This window comes from Prunus mume, linkage group LG7 (genome assembly GCF_029339155.1).
Source record: "Prunus mume cultivar Tortuosa linkage group LG7, ASM2933915v1, whole genome shotgun sequence".
In the NCBI taxonomy this organism is placed as follows: domain Eukaryota; kingdom Viridiplantae; phylum Streptophyta; class Magnoliopsida; order Rosales; family Rosaceae; genus Prunus; species Prunus mume.
The window spans coordinates 3,901,437-3,921,068 of NC_142704.1; the positions used below are offsets into that span (position 1 = coordinate 3,901,437).

At 37.3% G+C, this 19,632-nt stretch overlaps 3 protein-coding genes and 1 long non-coding RNA gene across 4 annotated transcripts; all 4 read right to left on the reverse strand.

The window, feature by feature from the left end:
- Positions 1-1,212: 1,212 nt before the first annotated feature.
- On the reverse strand, positions 1,213-2,000 carry LOC148915271 (uncharacterized). The gene is made up of 3 exons (XM_089041554.1): positions 1,809-2,000; positions 1,652-1,707; positions 1,213-1,573 (listed from the first exon to the last, which is right to left on the reverse strand). Exons 1-3 carry the CDS (start codon positions 1,867-1,869, stop codon positions 1,448-1,450), a joined length of 243 nt encoding a protein of 80 aa, XP_088897680.1. The 5' UTR covers positions 1,870-2,000; the 3' UTR covers positions 1,213-1,447.
- A 1,795-nt stretch (positions 2,001-3,795) lies between these two features.
- On the reverse strand, positions 3,796-4,672 carry LOC103337774 (uncharacterized). The gene is made up of 3 exons (XR_514530.2): positions 4,517-4,672; positions 4,361-4,416; positions 3,796-4,217 (listed from the first exon to the last, which is right to left on the reverse strand). It is a non-coding gene; the product is annotated as an uncharacterized LOC103337774 (long non-coding RNA).
- Positions 4,673-8,386: 3,714 nt separating this feature from the next.
- On the reverse strand, positions 8,387-12,023 carry LOC103337776 (beta-amylase 1, chloroplastic-like). The gene is made up of 4 exons (XM_008240947.3): positions 11,250-12,023; positions 9,870-10,080; positions 9,661-9,777; positions 8,387-9,507 (listed from the first exon to the last, which is right to left on the reverse strand). The coding sequence occupies exons 1-4, from the start codon at positions 11,816-11,818 to the stop codon at positions 8,701-8,703; spliced, it is 1,704 nt and encodes a 567-aa protein (XP_008239169.1). The 5' UTR covers positions 11,819-12,023; the 3' UTR covers positions 8,387-8,700.
- Positions 12,024-12,748: 725 nt separating this feature from the next.
- Positions 12,749-17,454, reverse strand: LOC103337777 (importin subunit beta-1-like). Its single transcript, XM_008240948.3, has 3 exons — positions 17,214-17,454; positions 13,769-16,194; positions 12,749-13,672 (listed from the first exon to the last, which is right to left on the reverse strand). The coding sequence occupies exons 2-3, from the start codon at positions 16,186-16,188 to the stop codon at positions 13,474-13,476; spliced, it is 2,619 nt and encodes an 872-aa protein (XP_008239170.2). The 5' UTR covers positions 16,189-16,194; positions 17,214-17,454; the 3' UTR covers positions 12,749-13,473.
- Between the last annotated feature and the right edge of the window lie 2,178 nt (positions 17,455-19,632).

The following is a 19,632-nucleotide window of genomic DNA, read 5'->3' on the forward strand; positions in this document are numbered from 1 at the left end:
CAAATTATAGAATAATGTGCATTAAGCCATTAAGAAGGTTTTGTTGTTGGTGCTGCTGGAGGCAAAATCATAGAGCTCAATAGCTTACTTATCACTAAGTTGTACACTTTACTACTTTGAGTACTTGAAAATTGAACTAATGCAATAAGAGAAGGTTAATAATTAGATTAGATTAAAAGTGAAGTGAAAATACAAGGTGTGCCCTCAAAACTCACAAAGCTTAATTTCCAGGTAAGAGAGAAAAGACAACAAAAGTAAAATGTGGCATGTCCTTCAGTTTCACCCAACCATCTTTTCTTCGTTTTTCCTTTGGAATGGAATGCCTTGCACTTTCGGTTTAATTTCTTCACCTATGTGCACCTACATGCAGTCTCCTGTTTTTATTTTCTATCATTAGATGGACTCTCTCTCTCTCTCTCTCTCTCTCTCTCTCTCTCTCTCTCTCTCTCTCTCTCATGCTGATTTTGCAGAAGTACATATATATGTTGAGACTGATAAAAAAAAAAGACCATAAATGGAACAACTGGACTTTACTTAGTTTATATATCCGTTTTGACTACATGCAAAATGCAGGAAAAAAGTAACAAAGAAGCAGCTGTGGAACATGCAAGGAAAGTTCAAGGAAGACTGAAGGAAAATGAACCAGTTGGAAAGGAGCCTGAAATCATATGTGCTTTCCTTCTCACTGGCAGAGTTGCAGAGAGGGAGCAAAGAAGAACAATTATTTGTAATATATTTTCCTTTATTTTCTTTTGTTTATTCCTTTTGCCCTGGTTTTAATTCTTGAAGAGAATACAGCTCTTGCATATTTATGTGAAAGGGTCTGCTATTTTCATGTTCTGCAGGCAACTGGATACTCCTTTCCTTACCAAAATGCTAAGCATGAAGTTAAATTTAAATTTCTTATGAATTTCACCCAATCTTGGATTTGCTTAAAAACTTACATATTCATCATCATCATATATTCTAGTCTTGTGTTGAATGAACAAGATTAATTTCCTTAGTTTTGTGACTTTAATTAACTGTCTCCTCTCTTCTGGTTGAAGAGGAAGCTCACAGCGTGACCTTATCTTTGTCTTTGATATTCATGGTTGCTCACTGTCTTAGCATCTTATAACCTGCAATTACTTACAACCCCAAAAACATATGTTTTGTTCATATGCATTCTAGGTTTAATGAAGATAAGCATATATATATATAGAGGACTTGCACTGCATAAATAGAGGTTTCACATCTCCAACATATATATATTTCTAAGATTTAATTCCAGAAAGACATTCATGGTATTCACAGTTTTCAAACTGAAAATATAAACACTCTCTCTTTCTCTCTCTCACTCACTCATGATCAGAAACACATCACATCATCACTCTCTCTTGAGGTTTTCACAAGAGTTCTCACAAGAGTTCATAGCTAGGCGGCCAAGTAGGTGATCACATCTAGATATTCAACGACCTCTACCTCCACCTTTACGTGGTTCATGCCCTGGATTGGCCCCTGGCTCCTGATAATCCAGCATTGCATCAAGTGCAAGAAGCAGCTTTCTCCCTTTCATCATCTCAATAATCTTCACCTACATATATAGATCAATAATTATTTAATTCATCTAAAATCACTAAGAAACTTCTACATAGTTTGTATATAGCTTTACCTCATGACCACTTGAGTAGGTGAGCTCTATGCCATCCTTGAAGCTGTCAGCTCTGCCTGTAAATCAAAAAAGAAGAAGAGGGTTTGGTTCATTTTTCCTACCTCAACTGCAGAAAAACTGGAACTAAAGAGATTTGCATGCTCAAACCACTTCTTACCTGAAATTGGCAAATCAAAGAGCAGGAAGAGGATGATGAAAATTTTGACTTGAGGAAGCATCTTGGCTAGGTTTTTTTTAATTTTCTTTCCCTAGCTTACTGCTGTTGTATAAGTTTCAGTGTTTGGAGGAGAAGCCCTATGGCCTGCTTTTTATGGTGAGTGGGAGGAAATGGAGCCAAAAGAGGAAGTCATGATGAGCCTTGCACAAAAGCCTTGTGACATGATTATGAAAATTACAATACCCCATTAATATTATCCCCCACCTCAAAGTCAACTGCACTTAAATTCCTTAACATCAAAAGCTTTTGTATCTCCTTTTATGTGTCACAAGAACAAGCATTAAGTGTGGAAATGTGACAGACAAATACAACGTAGCTTGTGGGTTTTGTTCACCTTTTAGAATTCACTTCCCTTTCGATCTATCTAACTATTCAATCAATTCATGCCTTTAATTTGTGGGTCACTTTCAGATGTTAGGTATCACTCCATTTATAGTTTCCTTATAGCAGTTTATAAGTTCAATTTGCCCAAAAATTTCGAGAAGAGCTTACGTGTAACGGGACAAAATCATTTTGAAAGCATCTGTTAGGTTAAAAAAGTTAAAACAGAGGGGCTTTAGAAAGAAATGCTAGCTGTGAACTTCAGTGTTATTGATCTCTGTGAAAATAGAAGTTATAGGTTTTCTTGTTCTGTCAGAATAACTTTATTTTTTTTAAATTTTGCTGGAGCCTGTAGGATTGACACACCTACTGGAATGTGCTTAAACTTAAAAATTCACATCTTTCATGAGCATGAGCCCTCTGGGGGTGGCACAAAAGTTCACATCTGGTACAATGACCCAGTACTTAAGATAAGATTAATCATAATTTAATTAGTTGAGTTGGCTCCTGACACCTGTTTTGCTGTATAAAATAAAATCACTTCCATAAGGGTTTCATGTTGATAATGCTGGCCCTTGCAAAGCAATTTTTTTAAAGTTGTAAAAATGATGAAGATTCCAATCCCATGTTGGCTTGCACAACTTGAGCTTGTCGGCTAACATCATAACAAAGGCCTACTTCCCAAACACAACAGCTTTCCTGGAAAAAAAAATAAACCCCAGATGCTCAATTTCCCAAGAAACAGAAAATTAGACGTCCTTTGGCCTTGCCTTTCTCCTTATTATAATTTATTTTGTATTTTCTTCTCATGCATACAATGGCATCCATTTTATTGTCCCAGTTAAGAATAGAACACTTGAATGTTTTCACTGCTCCAATCAAATTTTCACTGTTTCTAATTTTGTCAAATTTCTTTTACAGCTTAGCTTTGATTGCTTTTCTATCCAACAGTGGTTTCTCCTCTTGTTTTTTTGGCCATGGAATTCTTATAACGCGTCGGAAATGTCACCATTTTGCTTGCAGAAATTCTGTGATGCATATGAATGGTGGTCATCAAATCATTATATCCCAGAACTTTCTCAAGAGTTGACTTTCTGAGTTTTGACAGCTTCATATTGAAGAAAACTATAGTCCCATTACTAGGCTTAGTGCCTTCCCAGCACAATTTCTGCTAATTTGTAATTATTATTCACTGTGCCTTCACCATGAAATCTATGTGGTTGGCAAGAGCAAGATGACTCTTGCTTTGCTGTTACCACCTTTCATACAAGCTTTATAATTATACCAGCAGCTCAACATATGTCAAAGCTGCTAAATCACACAACTCTCTTACCTCTATACTCAGGGGGTTAAAATTTGAGTTGTTAGGTGCAAGGGGCTGAACCCTTTGTGTTCTATTCTCCCCTCCCCAATATCGTTTGCATCGAAGAAAACAAAACAAAACAAATCAAGGATGTTTCGTTGGATAACCTCATAATTGATTTACCTTTCATGTCGGTTGGCATCTTAGCAATGAGCTAATTGGTGTTTTGCAGCAAGTCATATCTTTGTTTCATTAATGGCAGACATAATGTAATTGCAGTGGAATTTATCAAGACTCAAGGGGTAAGAACATAGGTCAATAATCTTTGGAAGAAAATAATAGCAATACAATTGGTCTCACCATGTCAATCCTTTCTGTCACAACCAATAACCCATTTTTACATGGTGATTGGCATTGAACATATATGATTTGTGTTACTCTATCCACTTAGGAAATTATACATTTCTTCTAAATTTTTTAACCTTTTTATTTATTCCATAGTGCTTATGATATAATGATCGGATAGCCCCTCACATCCCCTCCTTATAGGCAGAGCACCATTTATTGATTGCTGTGACATTAGAGTAAGAAAATGGAAGGACAGATTTTCACTAATTACCACCACCTGGCCTCCCTTTTTCATGCCTTGGGTTTGGTATTGGCTTTTCATAGTCCAACATAGCATGAGCTGCAATGAGCTCTCTCACCTCCATGTCACCAATGACCTTCAACACAAAAACATAACACAAATTAGCAGAAACCCCACAAAAAGAAGGAAAAAGGAAGAAGCAAACAAAAAAGAAAAATGTAAATTTACTACAAAGATATTTTTATTTTCATGCATGTAAAATTAATGTAACCGAGTTACCTCGCTTGGTGGATTTGCAGGATTTATAACATGTCTAAAGCCCTTCACTCTGCTGCCTGCGGAAAATAAAATGTATAACACTTGAGCTTTCTAAAATCATATAGCAAAATTAATTAACTGATAACACATTATTAGTATCATGTTCATGTTCATCACCTGAAGAAGCGTCGAGAAAGAGCAAGAGAAGGAGAAGACAGGTTTTGATATTGGTATCCATGGTGAATTGTAAAAATGGTGGTGTTTGTTCTCAGAAGGCAAGGCACGTTGAGATTTAAGGGGCAAGGGTTTTGTTGCTTTTATATGGTTTGGAAGGGGAAGGAACTAGGGCTACTATTTCATGGTGCAACTGCAACTTACTCAAAGCTTCGAATGGTGGTGAGTTTTTTTGTGTGTACGCAATTGCTACAAAGTCAAACCACACTAACATGACTAATCTCTGTCATTATAGCTTAAACTTTTAAGACACCAAAATAGATATGGACTTGCACCTAAAAAAAATTAAAAAAAATAATATATATTTATGGATAGAAACAAAAGTGATGCTTGCATGGCTCAAACTCCATATTTTGTGTTGTGGGTTGTAGGATAAGTCACTTATCTCAAAACTGATTCAAAGTATCAAATTATAGTGGGTTTCTTCTTCTTTTTCTTTTTTTCTCTAAGTGTTCCTTTTACCAAGCTGCACTTGTCGGCTACACAATATTATGAGGGAAGAGGTACCACTTTGGTTGCAGAAACTTAATTTCTATTTTACCAATTATAATATTTGGGGGAGAAAGACTTGAACATATAAAAGCTCCTGTGTAATGGGGATATATAGCTACAAAAACTAGGGCACTCTTTAGTCGAGGGAAGTCTTATGAGCAACAGTATTTCGATAGAAAGGACTTCTACTCGTAAGCACTTTTAGCAAAAGTGTTTTTATTAGAACGTTAATATTTTTATTAAAAATTGAAGTGTTTTCTAGAAAAGCACCTAGCAAAAGGCACTGGAAAACAATTCTATGAGCCATATAAGGAAGCATTTTAAAATTTGTTCTCTCAATAATGTTGCTAGAGCGCTTTTAATTGTCATAAAACGCTTTTAGTTAGCATTTCTAAAGGCAATCTCAAAATACAGTGACTAAAACGCTTTTAATCTTCAAACACATTTCATACTCATTCTCTACGTAGCCAACAAATGAAATCAATGTCAAAGCATTTGAAGCTAGGGTTAGATTAAGTGAACCTTATAAAGTAAATGTATATTGAATTGGTCGGTCTTTGGGTGGACCACATCATGCCAATGTAAATATTATGTGCATCTCCACAATCAGAAAACAGCTGAAACACTATGGGAGGCTTGGAAGCACACAATTGAAATGAGCCCTATCATCTGTTTGTGTACCCTCATTTGGCTTTTGTCCTTTTTTTCAACTTTTTGGGGGATGCATAAAATAAGTTCGTCTTCAATTATATGGCTAAATATAGTCCAAGGTTATAAATTTAGCCCTTCAAAATATTAATTTTTTAAAGAATAGTATATGGTTAAATTTTTCATTCTCCAGTCATGCATGGCTATATTTTAGGGCCTTTCATATTTTATTATTTTGAGAAAAACTATAGTACAACACTCATACATTCCACAACTATATATTATTTAATTTAACTAAACTACTATTTAGAGACAATATTCCATATATGACACATGTACGTTGATAAGCATTTAACAAGATTTCTAATAAAATTTTGTGTCCACATGGCACGTCTTATCTTGAAGGAATCTTAATAATTTTTCAGATATGATTTTCAAGTGATACATGTCGGTCTGGGAGCAACTATTCAGATTTCTGATTAGATTTTTGTCAACGTGGCACCTCTTATCTTCATCTTCAAATGTCAATAAATGGAGTGTTTTCAATTCAATATCTCACAACTTCATCTCCTTTCTTTGTAAATGGAAGGATTGATAATGCCTTCCATAGACTCTCTGTATTTTTGTGAGATGCATTCTCAAAGACCCATACTTTTTTGGTTAGTACCCACAACGCTATCTTCGGAGACTTTTATGAAAGCCTTGCAAATATGTTCATCTTCCATTCGTGACCATTTCGTCCCTTCAAAGTCCGAGACATTTTTCAAACAACATGAATAACAAAAAAAAGTAAAGAAAATAAATTTACAGGGAATGTTTGGATGAAATGAGTGTGGAAAATTTTTGACAAAAAGAAAGAGTGGAAAGTTGTGAATAAGCAGAGAATGTGATAGAATTTGTAAGAAATGTGGAATGAAATGAGTGACAAATTTTTTGAGGTATTTATAGACATATTTTAAGTTGTTAATTTTTTTTAAAATAATAGTAAATAAAGCCAACAAAGGGAAAAAAAATTAAAAAAAAGAGATGTGTTTCAATGGTACTGACCTCCAACGGTCATAACCAAATTTTTAAACGAAATGAATTTAAAACATTTAAAAAGGTTTTAAATAATTTTTTTAAAGTAACTTTTTAATCAATAGTTCTGACCTCCAACGGTCAAAAACCAATTATATATATATATAATATAAAAATATTTTAAACAAAACGAATATGAAAATATTTTAATTTAAAAATTTAAATTAAAAAAAAACCCTAACGGCTAGCTTACATGATCAATGACGTCAACGCGCCCTTAATATTGGTTGTTGGATTTGCAGTTGCACGAGATGTATTGTGCTCTTACTCACGCATGATACTTCCTCTTTTTGGAAAGCACATGCGCTGAGCTTACAAAAAATTTGGCTCAAGCCGAAGCTGTGCTACAAGTGGTTGGAGAGTAAATGTGGCCCTCCAAATTTAAAAATTTTTTTTTATGATTGAAGATGAGTTTTGCATTATTTTAGGATATATTTGGCCTATGGCCATGACTAGAGATCACCTAAGGCCTTTCATTTGGTCAAACTATAGATAAGCCCTGCAGATCATAAGAAGATGTTACTGTTCATCTTGCATGCTTACTTTATCAAAGCAGCAACTTCTCTTCTGCATATTCTCAATCCAACTTTTTTTTCTTCTTCTTTTCTTGTGTGGTGATGGGCAGATTGCATTTTCTCAAGGCCACAAAAAGAAGAAAACCCTTTTAAACTTGACCACACAACTCTCATCTCTCAAATCAAACCCTGCTGTTCTCTACTGTCGGCAGTAGCAGCACAATATTTCCATTGAATTCCACGTGGTTTTGATGATGCATTTGATTGAAATGAAACGTTTCAAAGCTGACTTCCGTTTGAATTGATCCAATTAGGATGATGAAAATCACATCAACAAAAGTGGGCGAACCACAATGCATATTATGCATGCTTCTGTGTTTAACTTTTTCTCTGTATAATGGGATTTTTGAGGTCCATGGGGAGAGTAGGGGCTTCAAGATTTTCACCCTGCCCTACTTTTTTTTTTCATCAAATGACCAACATTTGTCCTCACATCTAATGAGAAAGGACAGTGGGGGCCTGAAGAATATTAAAATCCATGGTGTTTTTAGTATGGGAATGGGAGGAGAGTGGGGCAGTCAATTTTGATGATGATCATGTCATCCTTCTCAGGTGCTGGGGCATGTATGTACCAGTCACCATCATCATGTTTTTCATGAATTCATGTTGCAATCCAAGAGTTGATGCTTTTTAAAAAAAAAATTGTTATGAGCTGTTTGGGATCAAGAATTTTAAAATTTATTTGAATTTATTTGGTACCCTTTGGACCATAAGGCTAAAATATATTAATACATTAGAAATCATTTGAAAATGGCAGGCATAAAATGTGAATAAATAAAGAGTTATAAGCTTTTGTGCTTACTGGGGAAACAGAAAAACTAGCAAACCATATGAAGCCTTAGCGTTGAAGCAAATACCATTCTAATCAGAGGACACAGGTTCCAGCAATTTGGCTCCAAAAACAGGAGTTGGATCATTATTAGCTTAATAATTTACCGGTGTGGCCCTAACATACACATGGCATCCGAGAATTACAAGTAACAAATATCAGTAATCATCAGCTTCAAGTAAAACCAAGAGGAGAAGATAATATGTTTTTTATTTTTAATTTTTGAATTACAACTACAGTTGAGGATAAGCCAACCATTCTAAAAATATGAGGAAGGCGATGATGTATTACAAATTTACAACACATTGTAATAACTCTCTGCAGAAGAAGATGCTTATGAGAATCGTCGACAGAAAAAACGAGGCATTACTTACGACTACACATCTCACAGCAGTAGTAGATCAGAGGCAATCATGTTATGTACGTATTCACATCAAATGGGCGACGGGGATGTAAGAATATAACCACCTGTTATGAACTCTGTGTAAGCAGGGAATGTTTGATTCCTAACAATATGTTGAACCCATTCCAAATTTTGCAACGTCCGAAATGGAAGTGGGAGACCGACGTGTATCAGGCATTGCATCAACCTCTAACTTGGCTCGAAAAGCATTGGCATCAGACATTTGCCTCACAAAACGATTGAAACGAATCCAGTTATGATATTCAAACATCTTCTTGTCCATCCTCACAAAGTTGAACGAAAAAGAGGGCTTCTCTAGACCATATGAGTAAAACTTTGACATCCTTACCACCTGTTGAAACGATTGATGGTCCAAACTGGTTGTAGAAGTTTCACCTTCTAGGGGTATATCACACACCCGAGCAGCTGAGAGCAGCTGTCTGAGAAGGCCTTCTGGGCTACCGACTGGATTCATCCGTTGTTCTTCCAGATCTTGCAATTCAAAACATGAGCAGCACAAAGTAAATCCATACTTAGCCAACATGCGAGCAATTGGTAAATATCCATCTCTTAGTCTAGTATTGTAATAGCCAGCTGTTATCTCTGACGGATGAGACTGAGTGCGATAATGCCAGTGGATCCCAGCTACTTTTACTGACGTACTAGCTTCTGTGCCCCGGAAAATGGTCTCAGCCTCCCTGCATATCCTTTCACCATGCAGAAGCAGCATTCCTGAGTACCATTCAAGAAAAAAATTACCATATGGTGTAGTCCAGGATCCATGATGACTTTTGAAGAAATCTGTCTGTTCAAGATTCTGCATCAAATTGCCTGCACCAATAGGGCCCCCATTTCCCCATTCAGGCATCCCAATGGCTCTTGCACATGCATTGAGAGACGCAAGCATATACTGGCCAGGGAATTGAAGACAAAATGAAATCAATACAGGGACAACTAATATAATTATCAGGACAAAAGAGTAGCAAAGACTGTGCAGCCTCATTTGGGCAGAGGCAGAAATCCAACTATTAGCTAGTAAATTAGGTTTAAAATTTATTCATACCTTGTCATAGCACTGAAACTCTCCAAGCTCACGAGATCGCCAAGCCCATGTTAGTTTCTGGGTAGGACAAGAAGGGTATCTTAATTCACCAGCAGGACCCATCCCAACTTGAATGCGCTGCAAGGAGAGAGCAGTTATTTTTGTTATTTAGGATTATACCAATATGACCACAGCCTTAATGCGCTCAACTATCATTTCATATAACTTACTGTTATGACAACACCAAGAAAAGGCCTAAAAGTGTCTCTGAAGTTCCTCATAAAATCTGCATATGCTTGGAGAGGTGAACGTCCCAGCAAAACAGGAAGCATATCACACCCGAGTGAAACGTATTCCATATTTCTTCTTCCAAATCTGTCAGAATATGCTAAATCTGGATCTTTATCAATCTCGTCAAGTACCCACAGAGGAAGAGGAATCCTTCAATGCACGAAGGGAAAAGATTTAGCTGAGGTAGGTTTTAAACAAGCTAACAGATAACATTCATGAAAAACTTACAGCTAAAAAGTACTAATGAGAAAGGCTGACATGAAATCTTAAATCATTAATGCCACCACTATGAAATCACGGTTGGTCAGATCATCTAGAATCTCACAACTCAATCTCTAAAAAAATTCACTTTAGAAGTTATGAAGGAGATGTTAAGTCATCAGATAAAAAGCACATACTAGAACATATTTTGTAAATGTACAAAAGATATGCATTGGATACAGGACAATATTGACTAAAGTAGAACATGTAAAAAACAAATGAAGTCCTATAAAATGTCAGAATAAAATAAAGTTCCTCCATAGTTAGTGAGAACAGGAAAGGCACATCAGCCAACGGGTCTTAATTGCTGCCTTGGAAATATATCTATATGTCCCCAAGTAGTAATTACATTATCCATTATAAAGATACTCAAGGCATACCAGGGGAATTGCTTATGATATTTAGACTTAAATGGTAAATCCCAATATTCAAATCATTATTATAACCTTTTGTTACTTTCTACTTTAGATCATCTATTATATGGGAGGCACATTATATATAAAGATACCATAAACTTGCTTTAAATCAATGAACCCTTGTAGATTGGCAAATGATTCATTTTGTATCCAAATCTGAATGACACGAAAATAAAACTGTGTGACAGAATTTGAAGTTCTACTCCATTTACATTTTTCTAGTTTTTATTACCATGAACAACCAAATACCCTCAAGCCTCAACAACTTAGGTCAAAAAACACGGTCAAGGTAATGGAACTAATAAAAGAGTCCATGAAACCTATGGAGAACCAAAATGTCTGAGTAAACATGCTTCACTAGCTATTACAAGACTGGTAATCATAGATCCTATCTTTGGATTGCAGGTTCCTATCTATATGTACTTCGAGCCATTAAGAAACAATAGAGAATTCTTTAAACAAGAAACGCCAAAGTAAAACAAAAGAACCAGTTACAATATTTCTTAACGCAATCCAAATAAAGAAAACGCAAGACCTAAACTAATCCAAAAAAGAACATTCAAAAAAGACCATTGGTCAATTTATTAGAATCAAAGATTGAATTAAATAAATTAAAACCTAAAAGAATCAAAGAAAACTAACCAATGAGGGTCCTCCGGCCCAGTGCCACACTGATGAAACGCCAAGACGGCACGAACCTTCAATCCGCAGCGTCGAGCCAAAGCGACGATCTCCAAGTAGCCTTCCCAATTGTAAAGCATAGGCTGATCCCTCTCCACCAGGCCCCACCACACCTCCATGACCACGCCTTCGACTCCGGCCGCCGCGAGGGCCTTAAGCGACTGAACCATAGCCCTGGGCCTTCGCAGCAGACCCAGTGGGCCGACGGTGTCCAAAGGTAGCGTGACGAACACCGGGGATCCTTTCCGACAACGCTGGGGCGATAAGCCGTGAAAGAGCTCGTACTGAAGTTCACTGTCGTCCGGTTCACCGTTTTCCGGCTCACCGTTGTCCGGCGAGACTGAGCCTCCGGCATCGGAAGAAGTGGACTTGTTGAACCGAGCGCTGAGGGCGAGTCGGCGAGTGAGTGGGCGAGGCTTGGCTCGGTGAGTGAAAATGGACGGGATGCGAGTGAAGGTTGAGGGTGTCTCGGTGCGAGTACGGCAGAAGGAGGCGGAGAAGCTTGGAGCGGACGGAGATGCGATCGCCATTGAAGGAATCTTGGAGTTCTGGTTAGGGTTTGGGAAATGGTGGTTTGTGCTTGTTCTGCAGAAGAGAGCGAGGGAGAGAGAGTGACGGAAATGGGTTTACGGTGTGGGCGCGGGTGTATGTGCTCCACTGTCCACAACCACAGGGCGCGAGAGAGGAGACAGAGAGAGGCTCTCTTCTCTGCAATTATCGGATTTTTGGGAATGGGCTTTTACTATTAGGTCCTCTTGATTTTTATAACTATAAAATGGCCCAGGCTGGCTGCTGTGTCGTTTAATGCCGACTGAGCATGTTTCACATTCTACACGTCGACTGAGTATTTTTGACATTTTTAAGTCGCGTCATCAAATTTCTTTTTGTGATATTAACTGTTTAAAACCAATAAACAAATGTATCTAAAAATATCTCATTGAAATCGTGTGTGAAGTGAAGGGAGAAAATGAACGTTTTACCCAATTTGTTGTGTATCAATGCGTATGATATATGTTCGCAGATCTGAAAGTGTAGAATATACTTCTAATAACGTGTTTTTTTTTACTAAAGAGAATCGAATCAAACCTAGTACCCAGAACCCGGACCTATTCCGCCATCTGGGCTAACCCCAAGGGCTATACAAAGCATGTGTTTTCATTTCTACGTACTCTGACAAAAGCACCTTGCCAAACCAAGGGAGGCATGAGAATTGGGTGAGAAGACATTACTCATAAATATGCAAGAACAAATAAAAGGATTAATATCATAAGACGATTTAATAGATTTAATAAAATCTTATGTTTGACAAATCAAGGCAATAAAAAGGCCCGGACTTGACAACTTAATCTGGTGCAACCCAAATGACCAAGGGTAAAAAGAAACACAAAGAATGGGCTATAGGCTATATATATACATACAAAAAGCCCAACCAACCAACCACAAACAAAGGCAGCATAAGATTCTAAATAAGAATGCATGAGATTGGAACATTTGACTGACAAAATGAAAAATTCCTGTGAGTACAACAATGATATGAAATATGACTAAATAATATGCATGAATATTGCCCAAATATTATGCGGATGACGTCACCAATCCTACATAACGAGCAAGTATACAGGGATGACTGACTACAAAAAAGGCAGAGACCAAACTCTATCACAATTTTGACATACGATGTAACAATGCAAATACTTTTTAGACACCAAATTCTGGTGAAGGAAAGAAAAAGAAGGCCAAAAGATATAGAGGGGGAGAGAGAATGCAGACTTTACAGAACTGCTGCTGAAGGGCCCCGACTCGGCGGCTCCTGAACCAAAAACCTCCACCACCATCAACTTCAGATAGATGAAACGGGTACTCGCGGGTGTATTTCTATATCTCATTCCTCCAACACCATTGGACCAGTTTCTCTTTTTTCTATTCATCTCTTTCTGCCAAGATAGCAGAGACACAGGGGTCATCACCACCAACTTCCTCCGATGCAATGCAAGCAATAAAATTAAAAAATAACAAGAAAAAACTGACTCCCCGATGCTGATTTGGTATACTGACTGCCATTGAAGCAAACATATCAGCCCAAAAATGGTGATGACCCGACTCATGATATGCAATCCCAGACCTGACCCCAACTCAAGACACCCAAATGCATGTAAGAACAAGAATATACTAAACAGCAGCAGCCTCAAAAATTAGTTGCCCGGCTGATAGCTATCTTGACCCATTCGGCAGCTTCCTTAATCGAAGGATCATCTGACGTGAGACATTCATTTAGAAAGTCTCTGGCTGACACAGATTGCTGAATTAATGAACCAACAGCACTACCCAGTGTATCAGCTAGATCTCCAAGGAGCCCAATGGCAGTTTTTATCACGAAATCATCCCTGAAAGAAGCAAATAAAAAAATCAGAAATACTAGAACTAGTAGGAACAAAAGCAGAAAGAAAACAACCATAAACTAGAGGTTCCAGAGGTCTTACATGTCCTTCTCTATGTATAAACTATCCAAGAACTGAAGAACATGAGGTGCATAAGGCATCAATAAATGGGTCTTTGCAGAGCCCTTAAATCCTTGCAAGATGCCAGAGTACGCCTCCATAATTCCATTTCTCAATGTATTTGTGTACTCTATCATATCATCATCAACTCCGGATGTATGGGCAGATAGCTCTGCCGCACTCTGAAGCATGGGCATGGCATACATCAAATACTTCTCAAAATTCTCCCCAATTGCCAAAGCTAGATCACCAAAGCATGAAAATATGGGAGGCTTCACAGAGCGGTGCAACTGGTTGCTCGACAAATCCTTGAGGAGCTGAGTCATTATCCCATCACAAAAAGGCAATATTTTATCCTCTAAAGCCCGGCATATATCCCCCACCACACCAACTGTGATGGCACAAACCTGGTAATCCTCAAAATTCTGGAGACCCATTTCCAAGTATTTATAAAACTCAGTCATGTACTTAGCAAAATCAGCGCCTGTCGAATAGACAAGAGCTCCAATTGCAAGCATAGCCTCCTCATGAGCTGTGGCACTTTTACAAGCAAATACTCTCAAGAACAGGCCCATCATCTGGTCAGCATATTGCAAGAAGACATATTTTGTTGGTTCAGATGACCCAAGCTTCTGTATAATGACCTGCAAGCAACCACAAAGAAGGCCTTGTAATTCATTCTGCTTCTCCCTCTCATCAGATGAAAGCTTTTGTGCCTCAAGAGTCTGGTGGAGTTCCATCATAATGAGAGGAACTAACTGCATCACCATTGGAGCAGTGTCATCAGTGGAACACCTTACAACTTCATTCAGAGCTTCGTAGGCTGCAGTTCGCAGGCGGGATTCTCCAGCATCTTCTCGGTGAGTGGCATCGAGAAGGGCCTGGATGATATCCTGGAAAAAAGGAGCCAGTGGGGAGGAAGAAGGTCCAGCATCTTCAAAACCCTGGGCCAGAAAATAGAGAGCACCACATGCCTTCTCAGCAACATTTGGGACATCTTTCATGCTCTGAAGAAGAACTGTGATGATCTGTTGACAATTTGCTTGGGTAATTATGGGTGTCTCCAAAGTTGAACCATGGAGAAATTCAAATATTCTTCCAAGAGTCCATCCGGTAGTGTCTTTCACATGGTTATTTGGATCTTTCATCAAAGCATTCAGCATAAAATTCAGAGCAACATTAACTAGAGGCATGAGCTTGTCAGGGGATGGGCCTTCCAAAATAGAACCAAACGCATAGGTGGCTGCCTCTCTCTGCCTCCAATCTGGTTTTGTAATGTTCTCCTCAATAAATGGCATTACAAGTGGAACAACATCATCGCCAACTGTCCGTGCTACCAAGCCCAAGCAAGTTCCACCTGCCATTGCAACATTCCAGGCCACTTCATCCTGATCCTGATCCTCTTCTTGCTTAAGAAGAGTCTCCAATAATAAGGGGATCAGAGCAGGAAGTGCTTGCTTAATAAAATAGTAGCACGGAATAACAGAATCCCCAGTAAAATCACCGCCATATTCTTCTAAAATGTCAATCTCTTCATCACAAATTGAACTCCAGAACTCGATAGCCTGTAGTGCAACAGGTTCCTCATCTTCCTTCACAGCCTTAGCAGTAATGCTAAAAATATCTTGGATGTACGGAGCCAACTTTTCATAATAGGTCGAAGATATAGAAACAAGGCACTCAAAGGCTGCCTGTCGAATCTTTACTTCGGGGGAAAGAGTAGCCTCACATACAACTCTCACTATATAATCACGCTCCATATCATTTGAGAAATTTGCCTGAGCAAAACCCAAGGCATTATGCAAAGCTCTTGTGGCTGCAAGCCTGACATCATTATTAGTCTCAGAAGAGTTCATGCCCTGAACTACAGCAGTAAGCATTTTATTCACTTGGTCCTGCTCTACCACATCCGGGGAGACTTCCTCGCATATGTATCCAAGAGTTTCAAGAGTTGCTTGTCTAGTATGAGCTGGAAGTTGATTATTATTTGACAATAGAGCTTCGATCAGTTCAGGCCACTGTTTAAGAGGCAACTCAATCCCTGCTAGCTTTGCAACGACTTGAGATGCAGTTGATCGAGCATCATGGGCAGGAGAAGAAAGGGTCTTTAACAAACAAGCTTTGATCTGGGCCTTCACAGATGGGTCTAAGGACAACCATCTTTGTCCAAGCTCGAACTTCCTATGTTGTTCTTTGGCATCCAAAGCATTCTTAAGGATCAAACCTGCTAATTTACGACTCTCAACAGGCTTATCATCATTTGCCAATTCTCCAGCAAGAGAGAGCAAGAAACTTGGAAGATTTTGTTCTTGAAATTGTCTAAGGTTTTCTTCTGCATGCTTGCGTACATTCCCATCCACTGCTTGTGCATTTAAAAGAATTTGGGTAACTTCCATCGCCATTAGAAGCTGAAATCAATAAACCAATTAAAAAATTAATAGAAATAAAGCTCTACATATCTTGTCCAAAACAAATTGTAATCATGTATGCACTAACCAAGTAGCACTGAACAATATAGAATTCTTTAAATAACAGAGTGAATGCATTTAGGGCTAAAGAAATAAACCTTGAAACCAACAAAAATCATCCATACAATTAGTAATTTCATTCATACAATTAAGACGGTACAATCACAAACAGCTATAACAATAACTCCGAGGAACAGAGCTTTAAGAGAGGGAGATAGAGGTGCAGAGATAGACAGAAAGAGACAGAGGGAGAGGGCATCAGGGTTGAGCATAAAGAAGATTAATGACCCAAAAATCCAAAAAAAAAATCACAAAGTATTGCAGCTTATGTATCAGAATTCATTGACAATTTATTGACGGGACAACAAATCATCGATACCCAATTAACTTATGTATTCATTAATCAGCTATATCTACAACTACAAGACTCCAATTAACATTGGAATCAATCCCATATTAAATCATAACTTGGAAAACCAACTGCTCATAATGATAAATAAAAGAGAGCACCCTTTACTAATCCTCACAAAACCCAAGTTTCCTTGACTGACAAAAACATAACTAATAAGTCATTAAGTACATAATTTATTATTGCAATTCAGTCTGAGATGCTTCCCAACTCAGTGGAAGTGAAACTAGCAACAGTAGTAGTTACCAGTCAAAATTATCACACACTGAGCGTACGGATTACCTATCTAATAATACCCAAAAACAATCGTATATTCAAAACAATCGACTCCTTCACTTTCCTAAACACAATTTGAAATTCAAATTGATCACGCATCAAACACTTACAGAATCAATCAATAACTCGCTGATCCCAAGATCAAAATTGAACAAACTAAGCAAAAAACAATAACAAATCGCGGATCAAGGATTTCAGATCAGACCGACAAAACTGCAATCGGAGTGCCAGCAAATGTTATATAAAACAGAGATTGAGATTTAAGAAAACTTACCGAGTTGATGAGTGGACTCGGCGAGACAGCGAGTGAATGATGAATCCGAGTCAAAAAAGAAAACGAAGACCAAGTAGAAGAAGAAGAAGAAGGAAAGAGAAGCGGCGACTCTGAAAACCCTAGCAGAGTGTGGGAAGCAGAAAAGCAAATATGCCCAATATTTTGTAAAGCTGGGATTTGCCAAAAAACAACGATATCTGATTTTTATAGTTCCTCAGGTTTCCCACGCGCGGTCCCTCGGCGGGTTACAGCGTCAATTAAGTGGAAGTGGGTGATTGGGTGGATTTAGTGAGCCCCGGTGTTTTAGCGAGTTATCGTTTGGGAGGACGATGATTTGATTGGTCGTGTTTGATACGCGGTTCAAGGATGTGTGGGATTGGGCGTCCGTCTATTACTTAGCACCGTTATTATTGCAGTTGTTTATTCATTTTGTATGGGCTTTGATCCGCTGGAAGGCGCTAATTAGTGTTCCTTTTTTTGTTTTTCTTTTTACGCTTTTTGTTTTTTTTTTCCCTCTTTAATATAAACAATATTCTTGCTTAATTTAATCTATCTATATATATATAAAACAAAAGACAGGCTTGCAAGGGTGCAACGGTAAGTTAGGAAGAGTTTTGTTTCTTCAATTTTTTTTTTCTTCTATTTAGTTGTTGCTTTACCGTTGTACCCTTGCGAGTCTATTGTTTGGTTCTCATGTTATATAAACAAGAAACATGGTAAGAAATTTGCCTACTTATGAGTTTATGCATGCTTATTAACTTGGGAGTTTCACTAAAACACCCAAAATAGGGGTTGAAATATAAAAAAACTCAAACATATTTAAACACACACCCAAAACCCATTATTACACACACTCAAAACTCATTTATAAACATACCCAAAAAGTTGAATTTGGGGTTGATTTTGGGTGTGTTTCTATGTTTAAATAGTGCTTGAGTTTTTTTATAAATACATGTCTAGGATTGGGTTTATTTATAAATTTGTATATTAACTTCACTCGTATAATGTGTTTATTTGCTTATTTAAACTCCCGGCTATTATTTTGTCTACATATAAGTAGAAACTATGGATCTAGGAGTTTATGCTTTGTAAAAGTGTTGGTTTTGCTTCACTTACGGAGTGAGAAATTATGGGTTGGGATGCTTTTACCCTTCCTTCCTACAAAAGCAAGAAATTAAATAAAGATAATCAATTTTGGCTAAGAAGCAGGGGATCATACTTCTCTTTCTCTTTCTTTTGGTAAACCTATTGTTTGCTCTTTAAAGGTAATCAATTCTATAATTTATCCCGCTATACTATTTACTAAAAAATTAAATAAATAAAAAAGGTCCCATGTATAACCGCGCGGCTATACCTTTGGAATATAATATGTTTAAAGAGTATAACCGATCGGCTATACTCTTTTAATGTATTATATTTAAAAGGCGTATAGCCGCACGGCTAAACTATTTATTAATAAAAATTAAAAAAAAAGAACCCTTCTAGTTGCATTAATTTATAGTTTATTGATATTAATTTTCAGTCAATAATATATGAAAAATTGGTGTATAATACGTGAATTTTGTGTGTACTATTGAAAATTTGGTAAAAAACAAATATATTAAACATGAAAAATACATATGTACGTATACAATACGAGTATTAAACGTGAAAATGCTAAATTCTTTGTGTGAGTGATAACTCTGGAAATGTAAAAACTCATAAGAGGACAATAGAGACTCGGATAATAGCCTAATAGTAATGGATAATACTATTTTATTTATAATAAAAAGGGGTAGTATAGCCGAGTGGCTATATGGCTTCTTAGCTATCCTATTTATTAATAAAAATTTAAAAGAAAAGGACCCTTCTTATTGCATTAGTTTATACTTTATAGAAATTAATTTTCAATCAATAATATGCTAAAATTTGGTATATAATATGTGAATACTGTTGTGTGTATTCTTGAAAATTTGGTTAAAAACAAGTGTATTAAACAAGAAAAATACGTACGAACATGTACATGTGTATTACTTGTTGTAAGAATAAGGGAGAACACATCTGCTTTAGCTAACTTAGCGAAGTTGGTTTGTTTCCTTTCACTTTTGTTTGATAATTGCGATGTTAGTAACTGGAAGGGAACCGCATCAAAGTTTAAAAGAAAAGGATGAAAGAGACCTTTGTAAAAGGTAAAGCAGTGCTATTGGTTTTTGCTCCTATTTTTCAATTCCAACTAGGTACAAGGTTCGAAGATTGAACCACCATAGACAGTGTCAAACAACGTAACATGTACCATGATACAAGTACGTCCAGTTCATTCCTTAGCCATTTCACTCTTAATCCATTCGCGCTTGGCTTCAGGATCTTTCAATTTACAAAACATCTCTCTCTTCTTTTTACTTGAAAACAACCCCTTTGCAAACCACCACATCTTGTCCTT

Bases quoted from the DNA above. Each gene is read 5' to 3' on its own strand.
- LOC148915271 (XM_089041554.1), bottom strand. From the start codon at position 1,869: ATGCTTCCTCAAGTCAAAATTTTCATCATCCTCTTCCTGCTCTTTGAT. The intron at 1,708-1,808 runs GTAAGAAGTGGT...TTTGATTTACAG, and splicing joins CTTTGATTTGCCAATTTCAG to GCAGAGCTGACAGCTTCAAG. The intron at 1,574-1,651 runs GTAAAGCTATAT...CTATATATGTAG, and splicing joins CCTACTCAAGTGGTCATGAG to GTGAAGATTATTGAGATGAT.
- LOC103337777 (XM_008240948.3), bottom strand. From the start codon at position 16,188: ATGGCGATGGAAGTTACCCAAATTCTTTTAAATGCACAAGCAGTGGAT. The intron at 13,673-13,768 runs GTAAGACCTCTG...TGCTTCTTTCAG, and splicing joins TTATACATAGAGAAGGACAT to GGATGATTTCGTGATAAAAA.
- LOC103337776 (XM_008240947.3), bottom strand. From the start codon at position 11,818: ATGGCGATCGCATCTCCGTCCGCTCCAAGCTTCTCCGCCTCCTTCTGC. The intron at 10,081-11,249 runs GTTAGTTTTCTT...CGTGCATTGAAG, and splicing joins GGGCCGGAGGACCCTCATTG to GATTCCTCTTCCTCTGTGGG. The intron at 9,508-9,660 runs GTATGAATAAAT...TTCCCTGGCCAG, and splicing joins AGTTTCAGTGCTATGACAAG to TATATGCTTGCGTCTCTCAA.